Genomic DNA, 18025 nt, shown 5'->3' with positions numbered 1-18025 from the left:
TTGGGGACTTTTTCCACAACTGCTTCACAACTGTGCCACCTGCATCCTTGCTGGGCGCCACCTGTCACCCCACAAGGTCGAGCCCGAGCCTCCTTCCGGACACACAGTGGGTGCAAGGCACATATGTGTTTTGGTGGAACGTAGGGAGATGAAGATACGCCGTCTAGACAAATAAGCCACTGGGTTCAACACACAGATCTGGTTGCGGCCCTAGGGGGCCCCCTGGCTAACACCTTGGCCCGGAGTGGGGGCGTCCCAGGGGCCTCCTTACTCCGCCTGGCAGGCTGGCCGGCTTCGAAGTCCTCCCGGAAGTGGCTCGCCAGCTGCGGGTGGCCGGATGCCCCACCCCCGGTGCATCTGGGCCCCGAGCCCAGGCCGCAGGCGGATCTGTGGCTGGCACGGCTCCTTGGGTTTGGGGTGGGAACACCACAGGGATTTTAAAAATAAAGGGCCTTGAGACAGTGGCCTGGCCCAGCCAGCCATGGGGTGGGGAGAGGGCCAGACAGGGATGCTGAGCCTTGGGGGCCGTCCACCCCCAGGACGCAGCCAGGCCAGGGGAGCCTCTTTGTCCCTTCCCCCAGTGGCGCTGTCCCTCCAAAACACCCCCTCCTTGCCCATCCTAAACAGTGGTCTCATACTTTCTGAGCACCTACTATGTGCTAGGCTTCAGTGACAGCGGGGTGGGAAGGCCCAGCCTCTCTCCTCTAACTGTGCTGCTTTCCCCAGAGCGGTTCCCCACCCCCGCCCCCCACCCAACCACAGCCCAGGCCATGTTGCTGCTTGAGCACCTACTACGCGCCAGGCTTGTTCTGGCTTCTCTGCCTCACTGTGCCTTTCTCTGCTCTCACACTCCCTCTGGCCTCTCCCCATCTGAGGCCAGTTCTGTCTCTCTCTCTCCTCTGGCCTCTCCCCATCTGAGGCCAGTTCTGTCTCTCTCTCTCCTCTGGCCTGGCTAACAGGAAGCAGCCGGAGAGGTCAAGGGCCGCTGGGCCTTCTGAGCCTGGCGTCTGCACACACTGGGGCCTGTCTGTGAGGGGGGGAGACTTCCTGTTTATGAGAATCACAAGGACCCCTGGGGCGGTGCCTGGGACAGGACTCCAGGGGCAGCCCCTCTAGCCCAGACCTCAGTCCCTCCCCAAGAGAGGCCCCACGCAGCTAGCTCAGACCCAGGCCACTGCCCTGGGGAAGGAGGGAAGGGAGGAGGAGGAGGAGGGAGGAGTCTTTGGAAGGGCCAGGAATGTGGGAGCATCCGTGGCTCCAGGGCACGGCCCCCTCCATAGTCTGGACGCCCCGCCCCATTCTCTTCCCCCAACCCCGGGGCCCTCCCTTGCTCGGATGGGGGGGATGGGGGAGCCCAGAGGGAGGGCGCCAGACCCCTTCCTGCCCCACCGAGGCCACAAGACTTCAGCTCTGCCTTGACCAGGCTCTGGAAACCACAGACTCATCTGTGGGCAAGGGCCGTGGGCCAGCCACTCCCTCAGCCTTCTTCCTTCAGCATCTCTGGAGGCTGGGGGGCGGGGGGGGGGGGCGGGCGNNNGGGCTCCCTCCATGGTCCAAGTCCCAGGCCCGAGCAGAGCACGGGTGCGGGGGTGCAGACGGAGGGGAGGAGCCGGCCAAAGTTGTCCCTCAGGAAGCAAACAGCCCCCCGCCCCCCGCCTGCCTCCCGGAGTCAATCTCTCCCAATCTGTCCTATGGTTGCCCAACAGGTATTGACCGGGGGCCTGGGGGTCACGGTCAGAGGAAAAGGCAGGGCAGGGGGGCTGGCCCTGTCCTTCTTCCGCTCCCTACCTAACCCAGAAGGAGGTGAGCGACACCTGTCCTCTGTCCTGCCTGACCCCCCTTCCCTGCCAGCTTAGAGTACCTGGAGATAGATCCTTCGTCACAACGTCATGAATATTTGAGGCAGTCATCCTCTAGAGGGCAGTAGAGGCACTGAGAAGCCAGCTAACCCAGAGCTGGCAGTCGGGAAGGGCTTCCTGGAGGAGGCCGCCCTCTCACGGAAGCCTACAATCAGGGAACTGTGTGCCTGACCCAGGAAACAGACTGGTCAAAGGCACTGCCCTTCTAGAGAGGGGCGGAGAAAGGAGCAGGTGAGGGAGTGAGGGGGGATCGCGTGGGGTGGGGGATGCCTCAAAGTCTGGACTTTCCTTGGCTCTGGAGCACCCACTTTTGCCCTGGTCCAGGAGGCGGAGGGGAGTCCGGTAAAGGAACCAGCAGGATTCGGGGTGGCTACGTGGCCATGGCGAAGGGAAGGTTCTGGAGACTGGGACGGAGACCTTGGCCGGATAGATTGCAGGCTCCCGAGAGACTTGCCCCAGAGCACCTAGGCTCATCTCAGGGGGGCTGGGGCTGTCGGCGCCGGCCCTACTGTGGTTGGCAAAAAGAGCCCCAGATCTGCCAAGTTCCAGCTCTCTGACTTTGGGACCTAGGTCCCTGGCCTCGGTTTCTGCCTCTGTAAAATGGGGCTAAAGAGAGAACCGGCCCCAGGAGGCTGTTGGTGGAGAGAATTAATTTAGCAAAGCACCTGGCACCAGGGAGTGCTTAGACCGGTTTACAGGTAGTGGTATTACTAACCAGGAACAAGAGAAAGCTGTGTTTCCCCCAAGGACATGCGGACAGGTGGGCGGAAGGCGTGTTAACCAGAAGAATCTTCCAAAAAAACGACTCGAATTTCCAAGTCTTCTGGGATTCCAGGCTTGGCTGATTCAAGGAACCCCTGAGGCCCTTATTAAAAATATCGGCTTCCCACCTCTGGACTCTGGCCTGGCGGGTCTGGGGTGGGGACAAGGTTCAGGATTTGTAAAGAGGCCCCAGGCCGGAGCCTCTGCCCGACAGGTGCGGGGAACATTCCTCTCTGATGACAAGGATTCACTCCGAATGCTTCATCCTCGGGAAGACAGTCCTTCAAAGGACCCTTTAAAAAACAGCTGCTGGGGCGCCTGTGGGGCTCGGTCGGTTAAACGTCCGACTTCGGCTGAGGTTATTGATCTCACAGTTTGTGGCTTCGAGCCCCGTGTCGGGCTCTGTGCTGACAGCTCAGAGCCTGGAGCCTGTTTCAGATTCTGTGTCTCCCTGTCTCTCTGACCCTCCCCACTCATGCTTTCTCTCCCTCTCTCTCCCTCTCTCAGATAAAAAACCAAAAAAGCCCAGCTGCTGTTCAGAGAGTGTGCATCACCTGTTGTAAACCCTTTCTGTGTTATTCATGGGATCCTTTCAAGAGCCCTGTGATGTGTAGGTACTTAGACTTGCGTCCATCTTGTTGACCTGACTTGAGCCCCTGGAGCACTTGATAAGCTGCCTCTAGACTCTCGGGGCAGGAGCTGGGGGAATACATGCTTTGTCCTTTACGACTATGACCTTGGAATCAAGAAATGGCTGGTCTTGCTTTAACCCCCCTGGGAGGCGGAGAGCTGGGATGCAGCTTCCTGGGTCCTCCTTACTTCCTCCAGGTGGTATTTCCTTCTCCCTGAGGTGGGTTCCCGACCTTCAAATGGGGGCGCTGCCCCTCCCTGGGTGTCATCTATGAGTCGCCAGACCAGGGATGGGAAACGGGTTTGCAAGCTGTTCCTGCTGTAGATTCCCTGGGACCTGGGAGTGGCCCAGTATGGGTGGGGGGTGGGGAGCGGGGACAGTAGGAGCTGCTCAAACTCACCTGCATCCAGGGCTAGGCCCTTTCCACCTAGTGTCACCGAGGCCACAGAGGCTCAGGAGATCACCCAGTGGTGGTGGGGCAGGGGGGCGGCTGGAGGAGGAGTAGGGGAGGCTAATGGCGAGCCTGGTTTCTCCCTTCCTGCACGACACCCCAACAGGCCCCGGCTGGTGGCTGCTAGTGATTCACCGGCTTTAAGCTCTAGTTTCGTCTGTGATCAGGAAACGGGCCACTGGAGAGCCTGGGGCATTTTCTGGAGAGCCCGGTGCCCTCCCAGAAACCAGGGGAGGGGGGCTGGAGGAGGGAGAGTGGGAGGGAGAAAGCCAAGGTTCTGGCTCCGGAGATTTGCATAATTTATTCTTGTCTTTGAGGAGGCTGAGAAATTCCCAGGACCTGGACACCATTCAGTCATTCACTCCTTCATTCTGGTTTATTGAACCCCTTAATACTGCGCCCGTTACCAGGGCCCTGGGGAAGTCAGGACGTTTTTCGGGGGCTTCCTGGTGGGGAGATTACCGTCTAATGGGGTCGCTCCTGCTCAGGGCAGTGAGTGAGGGGTGTGTGTACAAAGTGCAGAATCCACAGAGGGGACAGTGATGAATTTGGGGCGGGGGTGGGGGCTGCCGCGTGAATAAGGGGGGGCTTCCACAGTTTGGGCAACAGTTCTGAGGCGCCTACAGGGAGGGATGCCGGTGCAGGCCTCTGCCCCTTCTGAACCGTTCTTCTTCTGTCTGGGCCTCAGTCTTCCCACCTGTGGCCTGGACACAGCAATGGTGCTTTTCTCCTGGGGGTGTTACAAGAACTCAAACAGGTTAACACGGGTTAAGTGCTTAGCTGGGCACCTGCTGTGTGGTCCGTCTGAAGCTGTTTTGGGGGTTGTCACTGCGGAATGGTGGTAATTGCGGGAGGGGCTGGCTGAGACGGAGGTCGGAGCATGCCTGTGACCCAGGGAGGGGGCCTTCCAGGGGACTGCTGATGCCAAGGCCCAGAGGTACGTGGCACCAGGGTAGGTTAGACATCGCTGGTGGGTGGGATGATAGGTGGGAAGAGGCATTTGAAGTACCTTTTTTTCCCCTTTGGACACCATCCTTAGGGCAGCTGGGAGCTATAGAAGGCTTTTGAGCAGCAGAGTGACGAGATCTGAGCACCAAGAGTGCCGATAGACTGGAGGCCCCGCTTAGGGCAGGAAGGCCAGTGAGGGGTGGCACAGGGTCTGCTAGGAGATGGGGAAGCCTGAGCTAGGGCTGTAGGTGGGGGGCCGGGGCGGATGGAGAAGCCAGGAGATGCAGACTTCGGGGGGGACCCATAGCTGACCTGTGATGATACATGAGTCAGTAGACACAGTGGCTGAGGGGACTGGAAGAGCCCAGCTGTGCTGGGAGTCAGAATATATGAATATACTTAGGAGAGGATGTTTGGGGAGGGCCTTGCGGGGTGTATAGGAGTTCTACAGGGCACCCGTAGGGAAGGGCACCCTAGGCCCAGCACCAGCGAAAGCAAAAGTGTCGAGGTGGGAAAGAGCCCATGTTTGGAAACCAGTGGGTATGTTGGAGTACGGATTTGAGGAGCAATTCGCAGGGTCAGAAGTTGANGCAGGCTGAGATGCATGAAGAGATTTTATTTTATTTTATTTATTTATTAAATTTTTTAAATGTTTTATTTATTTCTGAGAGAGAGAGAGTGAGCGAGAGAGAGCGCATGAGCAGGGGAGGGTGAGAGAGAGGGGGAGATACAGAATTTGAAGCAGGCTCCAGGCTCTGAGCTGTCAGCACGGACCCCGACGCAGGGCTTGAACCCACAAACTGTTAGATCAATGACCTGAGCCAAAGTCAGGCACTTAACCGACTGAGCCACCCACGTGCCCCCACAAAGAGATTTTATTTTATTTTTAAAATATTTTTATTTATTTCTAGGAGAGAGAGAGAGACAGCGTGAGCAGGGGAGGGTCAGAGAGAGAGAGGGGGATACAGACTCTGAAACAGGCTCCAGGCTCTGAGCTGGCAGTCAGCACAGAGCCCGACGCGGGGCTCGAACCCACGAACCGCGAGATCATGACCTAAGCAAAAGTCGGACGCTTCACCGACTAAGCCACCCAGGCGCCCCGAGATTTTTTTTAAATTCTTTTTAAAAAAATTTTTAATGTTTTATTTATTTATTTATCTATTTATTTAGAGAGAGAGAGAGAGACCGTGTGAGCAGGGGAGGGTCAGAGAAAGAGGGAGACACAGAATCTGAAGACAGGCTCCAGGCTCTGAGCTGTCAGCACAGAGCCCGATGCGGGGCGCCAACCCATGAACCATGTGGTCATGACCTAAGCCGAAGTCTGACGCACAACCAACTGAGCCACCCAGGCGCCCCAAGATTTTAAATACCTGTATTCATTTCCTGGGGCTGCTGTAATGAATGGCAGCAAGCTACTGCAAGCTAGGGTGACTCGAAACAGAAATTTACTCTCTCACAGTCTGGAGGCCAGAAGTCTAAAATCACAATGTGAGCAGGGCTGCGCTCCCTCCCAAAGCTCTAGGGGAGAATCCGTCCTTCCCTTTGCCAGCCATGTGGCTCCCTTGGCTTGTGGCTGCACCCCTCCAACCGCTGTTTCCACGCCNTCTAAAATCACAATGTGAGCAGGGCTGCGCTCCCTCCCAAAGCTCTAGGGGAGAATCCGTCCTTCCCTCTGCCTTCTCCGGGTCAGTGTCTGCTCTTGGAAGGGCACTTGTCATCGGTTTTGGACACACCTGGACAGTCCAAGATAATCTCTAGATCCGTATCTTAATAACACCTGCGAAGATTCTTTCTCTAAATGAGGTCCCATTCACCGGGTCCGGGTGGTGAGACCTCTCTTTTCGGGGGCCACCACTCAACCCACAGGGCAAAATTCCTAAACAAGATCGAAGTTCCCCTTTTCCCTCCCTCCGGGGAGGCCAATCCCTCCAGCCCTGCCTCCTTGAGCAGGGACACCCTCCGTCACTCCTCCTTCCACCCCCAGGGTCCAGGAGTGTGTGACCGCGTGAGTCCACGCAGATTCCCGCCTGCTCTCCCTCCCAGGCCAGAGCCAACGCCCTAGAGGCTGGGGCCTCGCGACACCAGCGGGGGGNGTTATTACCGCCACCTTTCAGGCTAGCAGACCCCGCGGCTCAGAGGTCACCCAACCTCTCACCCCCGTCTGATTCCAAAGTCGCACCCGCTGTCCACAAGCAGAAGCCAGACTTGGGCGCCGGGTTGGGCGCGGTCCAGGCCGACTTGGGCTTCTGTCTTCTCTTAGGTCTCCGTNGGTACCCAATTGGTCTTTTAAACATTTATTTTAGGTGTTCATTGTTTTCCTGTAAATACTTTCAAATATGTGTGACCTGTTTGATAGTTTTGAAACTATACTTGATAAAACTTCATGCAGGCCTCCAGTCCCCCCCCATGGAAAGGCGATGAGCTGATGGCGGCTTCTTCAACACTCTTCAAGGGANCCCAAGCGAAAGTCGGACGCTTAACCGACTAAGCCACCCAGGCGCCCCACCCCCACTCATTTTTTAAACAAACAGCGGCATACAATATATATTCTGCTTTTACTTTTGTACTTAATTACATTTTTGCATTTGGTCCACACTGCTACCTAATATTTACTTTTTTGGGGTACAATTTCCTTCTTTTTTTAAAAGTTAATTTATTTTGAGAGAGAGAGCTCGCAAGCAAGGGGGGGGCAGAGAGAGAGGAAGAAAGAACCTCAAAAGCAGGCCCTGCACTGTCAGCACAGAGCCCAATGTGGGGCTCGATCCCACGAACTGTGAGGTCATGACCTGAGCCGGAATCCGGGGTTGGATGCTCGGCCCACTGGGCCACCAGGCACCTCTTGGGTGTAATTTTCTATTGAAATGTAATGACACACATGCGTACCTTGTAAGTGTGTACAGACAGAACATGACATGTGGCCAGCGCCCACATAGAGGCAGGGGACACAACATGGGCCTGTTGTGGGAGCTCGAACCCACAAATCATGAGATCATGACCTGAGCCGAAGTCGGATGCTCAACCGACTGAGCCACCCAGGCGCCCCTATTTTTAATTTTTTAGAGAAAGAGAGAGCAACAGGGGAGAGAGGCAGAGGGGGAGAGAGAAAGAGAGAGAGAGAGAGAGAGAATCTCAAGCAGGCTCTGCGCTCAGCAAGGAGCCCACTACGGGGCTTGACCCCATGACCGCAAGATCACGACCTGAGCTGAAGTCAGATACTTAACCAACTGAGCCACCCGGGTGCCCCTATTTAGGTCTTATTTGACTTCAGTTTGTTTAGATCGTATTGTAACTTGACACACAATTGTTATTAAAAAATTAGAAATCGAGATATAATTCACATACCATAAAAGTCACCATTTTAAACCTACGGTTTAGTGGCTTTTCAGTACACTTACAAAGTTATAAAATCATCACCACTCTCTAATTCCTGATTATTACTAGCATTCTCCAAAGAAACTCCATACCCAATAATGGTCGTCCCTTACTGTCCCCACCCCCAGCATTTGACAATCACTCGTACCTTCTGTCGCTATGACTTTGCCTCTTCTGGACATTTCATATACACGGAATCAAACAATGAATGACCTTTTGCGTCTGCCTTCTTCCATTCCGCATAATGTCTTCAAGCTTCATTCGTGTTGTGGCCCATGTCGGGACTTCATTCCTCTTTGCGGCCCAATAATATTTAATTGTACGAATAGACACACTTTGTTCATTCAATCTGTTGATGGACATTTAGGTTGTTTCCGCTTTGGGGCTATTATAAATAATGCTGCGATGAATGTCAAGTGTAAATCTTTGTGGGGGCAGATCCTATTCTTGGGTATTTTATACCTACGAGTGAAAATTGTTGGGTCCTATGGTAACTCTATATGTAACTTTCTGAGAACCTGCTAAGCTCTTTTCCAAAGTGGCTGCCCCTTTTAGCATTCAGCGATGTGAGAGAGAGGGGTCTAATTTCTCTACATCCTGGCCAACTCTTGCTACTATTTGTCATTTTGATCACCAGCTATCCTAGTGGCTGTGAAATGGAATCTCACTGTGGTTTTTATTTGTAGGCCCCTGACCCCCAATCATAGTTTGTACGTTCAGTGTAGAGGCCTTGCACACCTTTTGTTTGATTTTGAGGTATCCCCTGATTTTCCCAGGTTACAAAAGACCTATGTTAGGGGCGCCTGGGTGGCTCAGTCGGTTAAGCGNTTCACTAGCTAAAAGAAATCTAAAGATTTTCTGTTTTACCAAAGAAGGGCTAAAGCAACAATAGCATTCAGCGTTGGTGTTTTGAGGGGCCATTACAGAAGCCGCAGGCACCCTAAGCAGCAAGACAGCGCCCGCCAAGCTCCTTCCTCAAGAACCACAATCAACATCAAGCTGCCATGGCTTTGAACGGCGTCTGCGTACCGGTGCTTTATCTAGATTTATTTGGCGCATCTGTTAGCAAGATGTGTCCTAAGGTATCAGAAAAGCCCAAGAGAGGTTGGTTTTTGGGTCTGGGAATGCTAAAAAATGTTTCCATATAAACGAATCTTCGCTTTATAGCATTTCAGCTTATAAAAGTTTCGTAGGAACGCTTTCGGATAGCAGGAACCCGTATTTCTAGGAAGGGGATTTTTTAATGCTCCTCTAGATGGTTTAATTCTCTAACAAAGATTTTATTTTTTTTTAGAGTGGTTTTAGCTTCACAGCCAAACTGAGTGGAAAGTTCAGAGACTTTCCACATATCTTTTGCATGCATAGACCCCTCCCGACCCCCCCATCAACATCCTGTTTTATCAATCAATGAAAATTATCAATTGTATTAATTATCAATGTATGAATTACATTGATGCTTTATCACCCAAAGTCCATAGTGTACTTTAGGGTTCACACATGGTGTTAGATATTCTCTGGGCTTGGACGAATGTGCAAGGACATGTACCCACCACGACGGTACCGCACCAAACAGTCCTCACTCTCCTAAAATTCCTTGGTGCTAATCTATTGACCCCTCCTTCCCCTGCCCCCCATCCCAGGAAACCATGGATCCTTTTGGTGTCTCCATAGTTTTGCCTTTTTCCAGAAGGTCACAGAGTAAGAATCATAGAATACGTAGTCTTTTTCTTTTTTTAGTTTATTTAATTTTGAGAGAGAGAGAGACAGAGCCTGAGCAGGGGAGGGGCAGACAGAGAGGGAGACACAGAATCCGAAGCAGGCTCCAGGCTCTGAGCTGTCAGCACAGAGCCCCACGCCGGTCTCGAACTCACGAACCGTGAGATTGTGACCTGAGCCGAAGTCCGACGCTTAACCAGCTGAGGCACCCAGGTGCCCCTAGAATATGTAGTCTTTGGTTTCTCTAGTAATACACATTCAAGGTTCTTCCATGTTTTTCCTGGCTGATAGCTCATTCGGTTTTGGCGCTGAATCATATTCTATTGTTTGGCTCTGCCACGGTTTATTTATTCATTCACTTCCAGAAGGACCTTTTGGTTGCTCCCAAGTTTTGACAATTGTGAATAAAGCTGCCACAAACATCCATGTACAGGTGTTTGTGTGGATTAACATTTTCAGCCCCTCTAGGTAAATACCAAGGCGGGGGGTGACTTCTGGGTCATATGGTAAAATTAGGGTTCATTTTGTTAGAGACTTCCAAGCTGCCTTCCAAAGTAGCTGCAGCATTTTGCATTCCCTCCAGCCATGGATGCACTTTCCTTTTGATCCACATTCTCATCAGTATTTATGTTGTCGGTGTTTTGGATCTTAGCCCTTCTAATAGGTGTGTGATCTCAGTATTGTTTTCCTGGGCAATTCCATAGTGATAGATGATGAGCATCTCTAATTTTTTTTTAATGTTTATTTATTTTTGAGAGACAGAGAGAGACAGATTGAGAGCAGGGGTTAGAGAGAGAGAGACACAGAATCTGAAGCAGGCCCCAGGCTCTGAGCTGTCAGCACAGAGCCCAACACAGGACTCGAACTCATGAACTGTGAGATCATGACCTGAGCCGAGGTCGGATGCTTAACCTACTGAGCCATCCAGGCCCCCTGATGAGCATCTTTTTTGAAAAAATAAAAATTTTACTTCTTGTTTGTTTGTTTATTTATATATTTATTTTTAAATACTTGGAGTAATATCCATGTCAGTTTATATAGCTCTACCCCATCTTTTATTTTTAAAATATTTATTCATTATTTAAAAATTTTAAAAGTTTATTTATTTATTTTGAGAGTGAGAGAACACAAGTGGGATAGGAAGAGAGAGGGAGAGAGAATCCCAGTGCAGAGCCAGCATGGGGCTCAAACTCACAAACTGTGAGATTATGCACTAGGCTGAGATCAAGAGTTGGATGCTTAACTGACTGAGCCACCTAGGCGCCCCTATTCATTTATTTATTTTTAACATTTACTCATTTTTGAGAGGGGGAGGGGCAGAGAAAGAGGGAGACACAGAATCCAAAGCAGGCTCCAGGCTCTGGGCTGTCAGCACAGAGCCCAATGGGGGCTTGAACTCACGGACTGCGAGATCATGGCCTGAGCTGAAATGGGATGCTCAACCGACTTAGCCACCCAGACACCCCTAATGCTAATTAATTTGAGAGAGAGCGAGTGAGGGAGAGTGGGCATGAGTTAGGAAGGGGCAGATAGAGAGGGAGAGAGAGAATCCCAAGAAGGCTCCGTGTCAGCACCGAGCCCGACACGGGGCTTGAACTCACGAACCGTGAGATCATGACCTGAGCTGAAATCGAGGGTCAGACGCTTAACCGATTGAGCCATCCAGGTGCCCCACGTCAATTAATTTTTTTTTTTAGTAATCTCTACACCCAAAGTGGGGCTCAAACTCATGACTTAGAGAACAAGAGTCGCGTGCTCTTCCAATAAGAAACATCTTTTCAGATGTTTATTTGCCATCTGCACCTCTTTGGCAGTGTCCATTCAGATCTTTCATCCCTCCCTCCCTACTCCTTTTTTTCTTTTAGTTTTTATTTGAATTATCTCTACACACAACGCGGGGCTGGAACACAGGTCATGGAAGTCACGACCCCAGGATCAAGAGTTGCACATCCCACCGACTGAGCCAGCCAGGCATCCCTGCCCCCCTTTTCAAGTTGGGCTGTTTGTTTTCTTTTTGTTGAGTTTTAAGAGTTTTGTATAGTTTGGATAACAGTCTTTTATCAGATATGTCTTTAGGAATATTTTCTCCCACTTTGTGGCTTGTCTTCTGATTTCTCTTGATATTGTCTTTTGCAGAGCACAAGTTTTTTTTTAATGCTTATTTATTTTTGAGAAACAGAGACAGAGTACAAGTGAGGGAGGGGCAGAGAGAGAGGGAGACACAGAATCCGAAGACAGGATACAAGCTCTGAGCTGTCAGCACAGAGCCCGACGTGGGGCTCAAACCCACAAACCGCGAGATCATGACCCGAGCTGAAGTCGGACGCTTAACCGACTGAGCCACCCAGGCGCCCCTGCAAAGCACAAGCTTTAAACGTTAATGAAGTACATCTTATCAATTACTTCTTTCATGGAGTGTATCTTTGGTGTTGTATCTTAAAAGTCATCACCAAACCCATGGTCATCTAGATTTTCTCCTATCACATCTCATGGTTTTAGTTTAAAAATGTTGTTTTTATATTTGTTGCAAGTGGACAGAAATATAGTTAATTTTGTATGTTGAGCCCATATCTAGTGACTTTGCTAAATTCACGTCAAGTTGTTCAGAGATGTGTTGAAGTCTCCTTCCATGACTGTAGTTTGTCTGGTCCTCTTGTTAGTGCCGTTAAGATTTTTTTTTTCTTTTTAGGTTTATTCATCTATTTTGAGAATGAGAGAGAGAGTGCGTGCGTGTGTATAGCGGGCAGAGGGGCAGGGAGAGAGAGAGAATCTTAAGCAGACCCTGCCTTGTCAGCACAGAGCCGGAAGCGGGGTTTGAACCCACAAACCTTGAGATCATGACCTGAAATCAAGAGTCAGATGCTTAAACCGACTGAGCCAGCCAGGCGCCCCAGTTCCATTAAGTTTTGCTTGTATTTTGAAGTTCTACCCCTGGGTGCATACAAATTTGGGATGATGATATCTTCCTGACTGAAACGTCCTGTTTATTTATAGTAATGACTCTTATCTAAAAAAAATTTTTTTAATGTTTATTTATTTTAGAGAGAGACAGAATGTGAGCAGGGGGAGGGGCAGAGAGTGAGAGGGAGACACAGAATCTGAAGCAAGCTCCAGGCTCCGAGCTGTCAGCGCAAAGCCCTATGTGGGGCTCAAAGGCACAAACTGTGAGATCATGACCGGAGCCAAAGTAGGACGCTTAACCAACTGAGCCACCAGACGCCCCTGTATGTATGTATTTATATCGCGAGCAAGGGAGGGGCAGAGAGAGAGAGAGAGGGAGAGAGAGAATCCCAGCAGGCTCTGTGCTGTCAGTGGAGAGCCCGACGCGGGGCTCAATCCCACGAACTGTGAGATCACGACCTGAACCCAAATCAAGAGCCGGACACTTAATGGATTGAACCATCCAGGCGCCCTTACATTGTGTCTCCTGTTAAGTAGCATATGATTGGGTTGGTTATTTGTATCTAGTCGGACACTCTCATCTCTCTCTTGGAATATTTGGTGTAATTAAAAAAAAAAAACCTACAAATTTCAGTGTAATCAGAATGAACTGACTCTTTGAAGCAGAAGATGGAATCCCCCTTACTCTTTTGCCCACTCCCTTCCTCCCACGTCCCAGTTAATTTTGTTTATATTATTTTTGCTCTGTTGGCGTTTATAACATTTAAATTTTGTGGTTGCATTTTTCCTCCATAACCTCTTCCCTTATTTCGTTTTAATTCTGTCCTGAAGTGGGTCTCAGGCTCGCCAGTCCCCACAGCTTCTTCATTTCCGAGATCATTGCCTTAGCGGCGTCCTTTAGGTGGCTGCTCGTAATTGCCCAGGACTCCCCCAAGAAGGGCCCGTCTGCGCCTCGTGTTTATTATTTCTCATGGAACAGTGCGGAGTCCCCCCCACGACACCACCAAGTCCAGCCAGAGCGCCGCATCCCTGTAGGGTGGCCATCGCCCATAGCGTCTGCTTTCGCTTCACGTCTCCTTCCGTTTGCCTTAGAAATAGCGGCTCCTGGTGAGACTTCAGTCAAAAAAGTGGTTTCCACTTCACCTCCAAGGGCTTGGCTAAAATTAGCCTTCCCTCAGCATGTGTCGGTGAGGATGTGGAACTCCCTCACCGCCGGTGGGAGTGGAAAATGGCACCAGCATGTGGCAAGGCTGTGTGACCCGTGGCTGGGGCTGCACGGAGGCCCACCCCGCGGCCGAGCGAGCCCACCCTTGAGTATGAACCCAACAGAAATGCCTGGATGGGGTTCTGTGACAGCCCCTCCTCAACAGGATCTACCCAGATGTGCACTCGACGGTGCAGTCACGTAAGGGGGTGCTACTCAGGAGCAAGAACAGACAATCTACAAACACACGTGCCGACATACAGTGAGCGAAAGACTCCAGGGACTGAAGAGCACATGCTGTAGGCTTCCACTCACGTGAAGGACAAAAATCGTTGAAACTAGTCCCTGGTGATGGAAGACAGAAGAGTTGCCACTGGAAGAAGGTCTGGACCAGGCATTGGGAACACTCAGTATCTTGATTTGGGTGGTGGTCACTTGGGTAGACACATAAGTAAAAATCCAATTGAGGGGGCGCCTGGGTGGCTCAGTCACTTCAGCATCTGACTTTGGCTCCGGTCGTGATCTCACAACTCATGAGTTCGAGCCCCACATCGGGCTCTGTGCTGATGGCTCAGAGCCTGGAGCCTGCTTTAGATTCTTCTGTCTCCTCTCTCTGCCCCTCCCCCGCTTGCATTCTGTCTCTCTCTGTCCCTCAAAAATGAATAAATGCTAAAAAAAAAAAAAAGTCGATTGAGTTTCCGCTTGAGATCTGCGCACCTTACGGTGTTTAGTCCCTAAGTGATCTCCACGTCCGTCGTGGGGTTTGAACTCACAGCCCTGAGATCAAGAGGCGGATGCTCCTCTGAGCGTTAGCAGTCCTCCTTCGAGAAGTGCAGTCTATGCCCTGTGCCCACCCCCCACCCTCCCAAACCTGGGTGAACTTCTGACTGCTTTGACCAGTGGAGGGTGACCAAAGTGACACTGGCTGACTTCCAAGTCTGGGTCATAAAGTGCCACGGTTTTCCCCTGAAGCTCTCGCTCTCAGGACGTGTGTCTTTGAAACCACCATGTAGGAAGCTGGCTGTCCTGCTGCACTGTGTGCTGAAGAGACAGAGGTGCAGTGAGACCGCAGATTGAGGCGCCTGAGGGCCCCAGCTGTCCAGCCTCTACGCCTTTTCATATGTCCCCACTGATGCCTGTGAGCAGATACCAGCTTCCCAGCTGCAGAGTCATAACTAAATAAACTGGTTGTTGTTGGGGTGGGGGTGGGTGGATGTGCACCGACACTCAACTAGTGACTTCACTGCCTGGGACTCCCTCCGGGCCCCCTCTGCCCCCCTCACGTTAGCTGTACCCAGGCACACTCCGTTCCCTACTCCGGGAGCCCGCTCCCCTGTCTGTGTGCAGATATCTGCTCTGCCCTTCCAGGCTCAGCCTCTGCCTTGCCTCCTCCAGGAAGCCTTCCTCTTTGCTGCGCTGGCCAGTGTGGAAAAGCAAGCTGATGTTGGAGACGGTGATCATGGGGGAAGTGGGGGGCATATGGGAAATCTCCGTACCTTCCACTCAGTTTTACTGTGAACCTAAAACTGGGCTGAAAACCAAAATCTATGTTTTAAATGTTTATTCATTGGGGCGCCTGGGTGACTCAGTCAGTTAAGCGTCCGATGATCTCACGGTTCGTGGGTTCAAGCCCCACGTTGGGCTCTGTGCTGCCAGCTCAGAGCCTGGAGCCTGCTTCAGATTCTGTGTCTCCCTCTCTCTCTGACCCTCCCCTGCTCATGCTGTCTCTCTCTCTCAGAAATAAATAAAACATTAAAAAATTTTTAAAAAAATGTTTATTTTTTTGAGGTGGGGGTGGTTAGGGAGAGTGAGAGAGAAAATCCCAAGCAGGCTCCACTCTTGGCACGGAGCCTGACATGGGGCTCGATCTCGTGACTGTGAGACCGTGACCTGAGTGGAAATCAAGAGTCAGACGCTCACCTGACTGAGCCACCCAGGCGCCCCCAAAACAAAGTCTATTTATTATTATTATTATTANGAAGCAGGCTCCAGGCTCCGAGCTAGTTGTCAGCACAGAGCCTGACGTGGGGCTCGAACCCATGAACCATGAGATCATGACTTGAGCTGAAGTCAGACGCCCAACCGACTGAGCCACTCAGGAGCCCCAAACAAAGTCTATTTTAAAAACACGCAAGTTGGGGCGCCTGGGTGGCTTAGTTGGTTGAGCGTCCGACTTTCGCTTAGGTCATGATCTCGCAGTTCGTGGGTTCGAGCCCCGCGTCAGGCTCTGTGCTGACTGCCAGCTCGGAGCCTGGAGCCTGTTTCAGAGTCTGTGTCTCCCTCTCTCTCTGACCCTCCCCTGCTCACGCTCTCTCTCTCTCTCTCTCCTAGAAAAAAAAAATTTAAAAACACGCAAGCTGACTCCAGAGCCAGACCGTGTCTGGGTTAAATTCCCAGATGGCCTACTTCTCAGCGGGGTGCCCTTAGGTGAGTTACTTAGCTCCAAGTCTCAGCTTCTTCATCCATCAAATGCGGTGGTAGAAGTGGCTACTTCCCAAGTCTGTTGTGAGGATTAACCTATGGAAAGTCCGCAGAATGACCCCAGCACACGGGAAGCACTCCACGATGTCGGTGAGTATTATTATTGCTCTAGGGCCTGGGGTCCTGTCATTTCGGAGCTCTGGGAATCTTACATAGCGTAGGAGATGCACTGGAACCCTAATGTGTGTTATTCTTTCACTCATTCATTTACCCTGCCTGCATCTCAGTGGTCCTGGCTGTGTATTAGGCACCGAGCTAGGCTCCGTGGGTGCAGAGACGCGGAGGGAGGCACCGCAGTTGCCCTTAGGGGCTTACACTCATTAGGGGATGGAAGTGGACAAATACATCAAAGAATGGACGGATTTTTCATGAGAGCCCCGAAGGGCAAAAGTAGGAGGTGGAGACAGAAAAATGATCGGAGGACCTCCTTTCCACAGGGCAGACAGGGAAACCTCTTCGAGAAGGGAATGTGAGCAGAGAACTGAAGGGTATGGAGGGAAAGGGAGGGAGACACATTCCAGACAGAGGAGGAGTACTCCAGAGAGACTAGTGCAGAGCTTTCTTTGGAGTTCAAGTGCACTGGTGGGGTGGCTGGGACGGGGGCAGAATCCGCCAGAGTCACGGGCTTTCCCAGAAGACAGACCCTTGTGGATTGCAACAGCCAACGCTATAGTGAACACCTGTTACGTGCAGGGCATGGGGTGTGTTAACTCACTGCATCTTCAGCATAGCCCTATCTGATAGGTACTATCATCCTCTCTATTTTACAGGTAAGGAGACTGAGGCATCAAAGGGGGTGCCTGGCTGGCTCAATTGGTAGAGCGGCCGACTCTTGGTTTTGGGGACATGAGTTTGTGCCCCACATTGGGTGTAGAGATTAAAATAAGGGGGGTGTTGAATGCAGGTTGCCTGGTTCTAGAGCCTGCGTCACGGGACAGGGCCGTTTTGTCCAGGCTAGCCCCACTGCACAGGTCAGGAAAATGAGGCCAGGAAACGACGTCCCAGCTCCCCAAAGTCTAGTAACCAACGAACGGATTTCCGCTGGGTTTCCTTGTCCACACCGAGGCTGCTCTTTCTCCCAAGCGTGTGTCGAAGTCACCAGTTTCCTGGTTGGGATGGGACAGTCTGCCCATAGCCTTACCTGAGCTTTGGCTACGTCACACATCCTGGGAGAGTGACAGGCCTCCCCTCTGGGTGTGCGTGAGATGGAATGAGTTCAGAACACAGCAGAGGGTCAGAGTTCCGAGGGTGAAGCCGGTGGGATGATTATTCACCAGCCTTCTGGGCAGGACCGCCCACTCACCTCATCTCTACCCCTGGGGCTTCTGAGTCACAGAGACTTCGTGAGCAGGATTGATGGCTTGGAATGGCACAAGTTTGAGCAAGTGAGGGGAATGAAGAGCCCTTGGGAACGTAAAGTGAGATTTCCCGCCCCTGGGCCTTTGCACTGGCTGTTCCTTCGGCAGAGACAGCCCTTCCCTGTCCTGCCTCTTCCTCAGTTTTAGTTTTTGATGCCCCTGGGCAGAGTTGAGGATTCCTTATTCTTATTGTTGCAAACAATTTAATGTAAGGTGGTTCTCCTAGGGCACCAAACAGGGCTGCTTCAAGAGCCTGGGAAGGCAACCGTGGGGCAGGTGGTGGTGGGGGCTCCCGCAGGGCCGGGACCCCCCCCCCCCCCCGGCTTTGCCCCCCCCCCCCAA

The 18025-nt window shown here is 51.8% G+C and overlaps 1 protein-coding gene across 1 annotated transcript in view; it reads left to right on the top strand.

Moving 5' to 3' along the window:
* Positions 1-16409: 16409 nt before the first annotated feature.
* The window catches only part of CARD10 (caspase recruitment domain family member 10), a 26053-nt gene continuing 24437 nt past the window's right edge, over positions 16410-18025 (top strand). The window contains exon 1 of the mRNA XM_077761969.1: positions 16410-16415. Coding sequence (XP_077618095.1) covers positions 16410-16415 — 6 coding nt within the window. The remainder of the gene's footprint in view (positions 16416-18025) is intronic.

This window comes from Crocuta crocuta, unplaced genomic scaffold, assembly GCF_008692635.1.
Source record: "Crocuta crocuta isolate KB4526 unplaced genomic scaffold, BGI_CrCroc_1.0 scaffold193, whole genome shotgun sequence".
In the NCBI taxonomy this organism is placed as follows: Eukaryota; Metazoa; Chordata; class Mammalia; order Carnivora; family Hyaenidae; genus Crocuta; species Crocuta crocuta.
The sequence above is the reverse complement of the archived record's forward strand: the minus strand, read 5'-3'. Positions and strand labels throughout refer to the sequence as shown.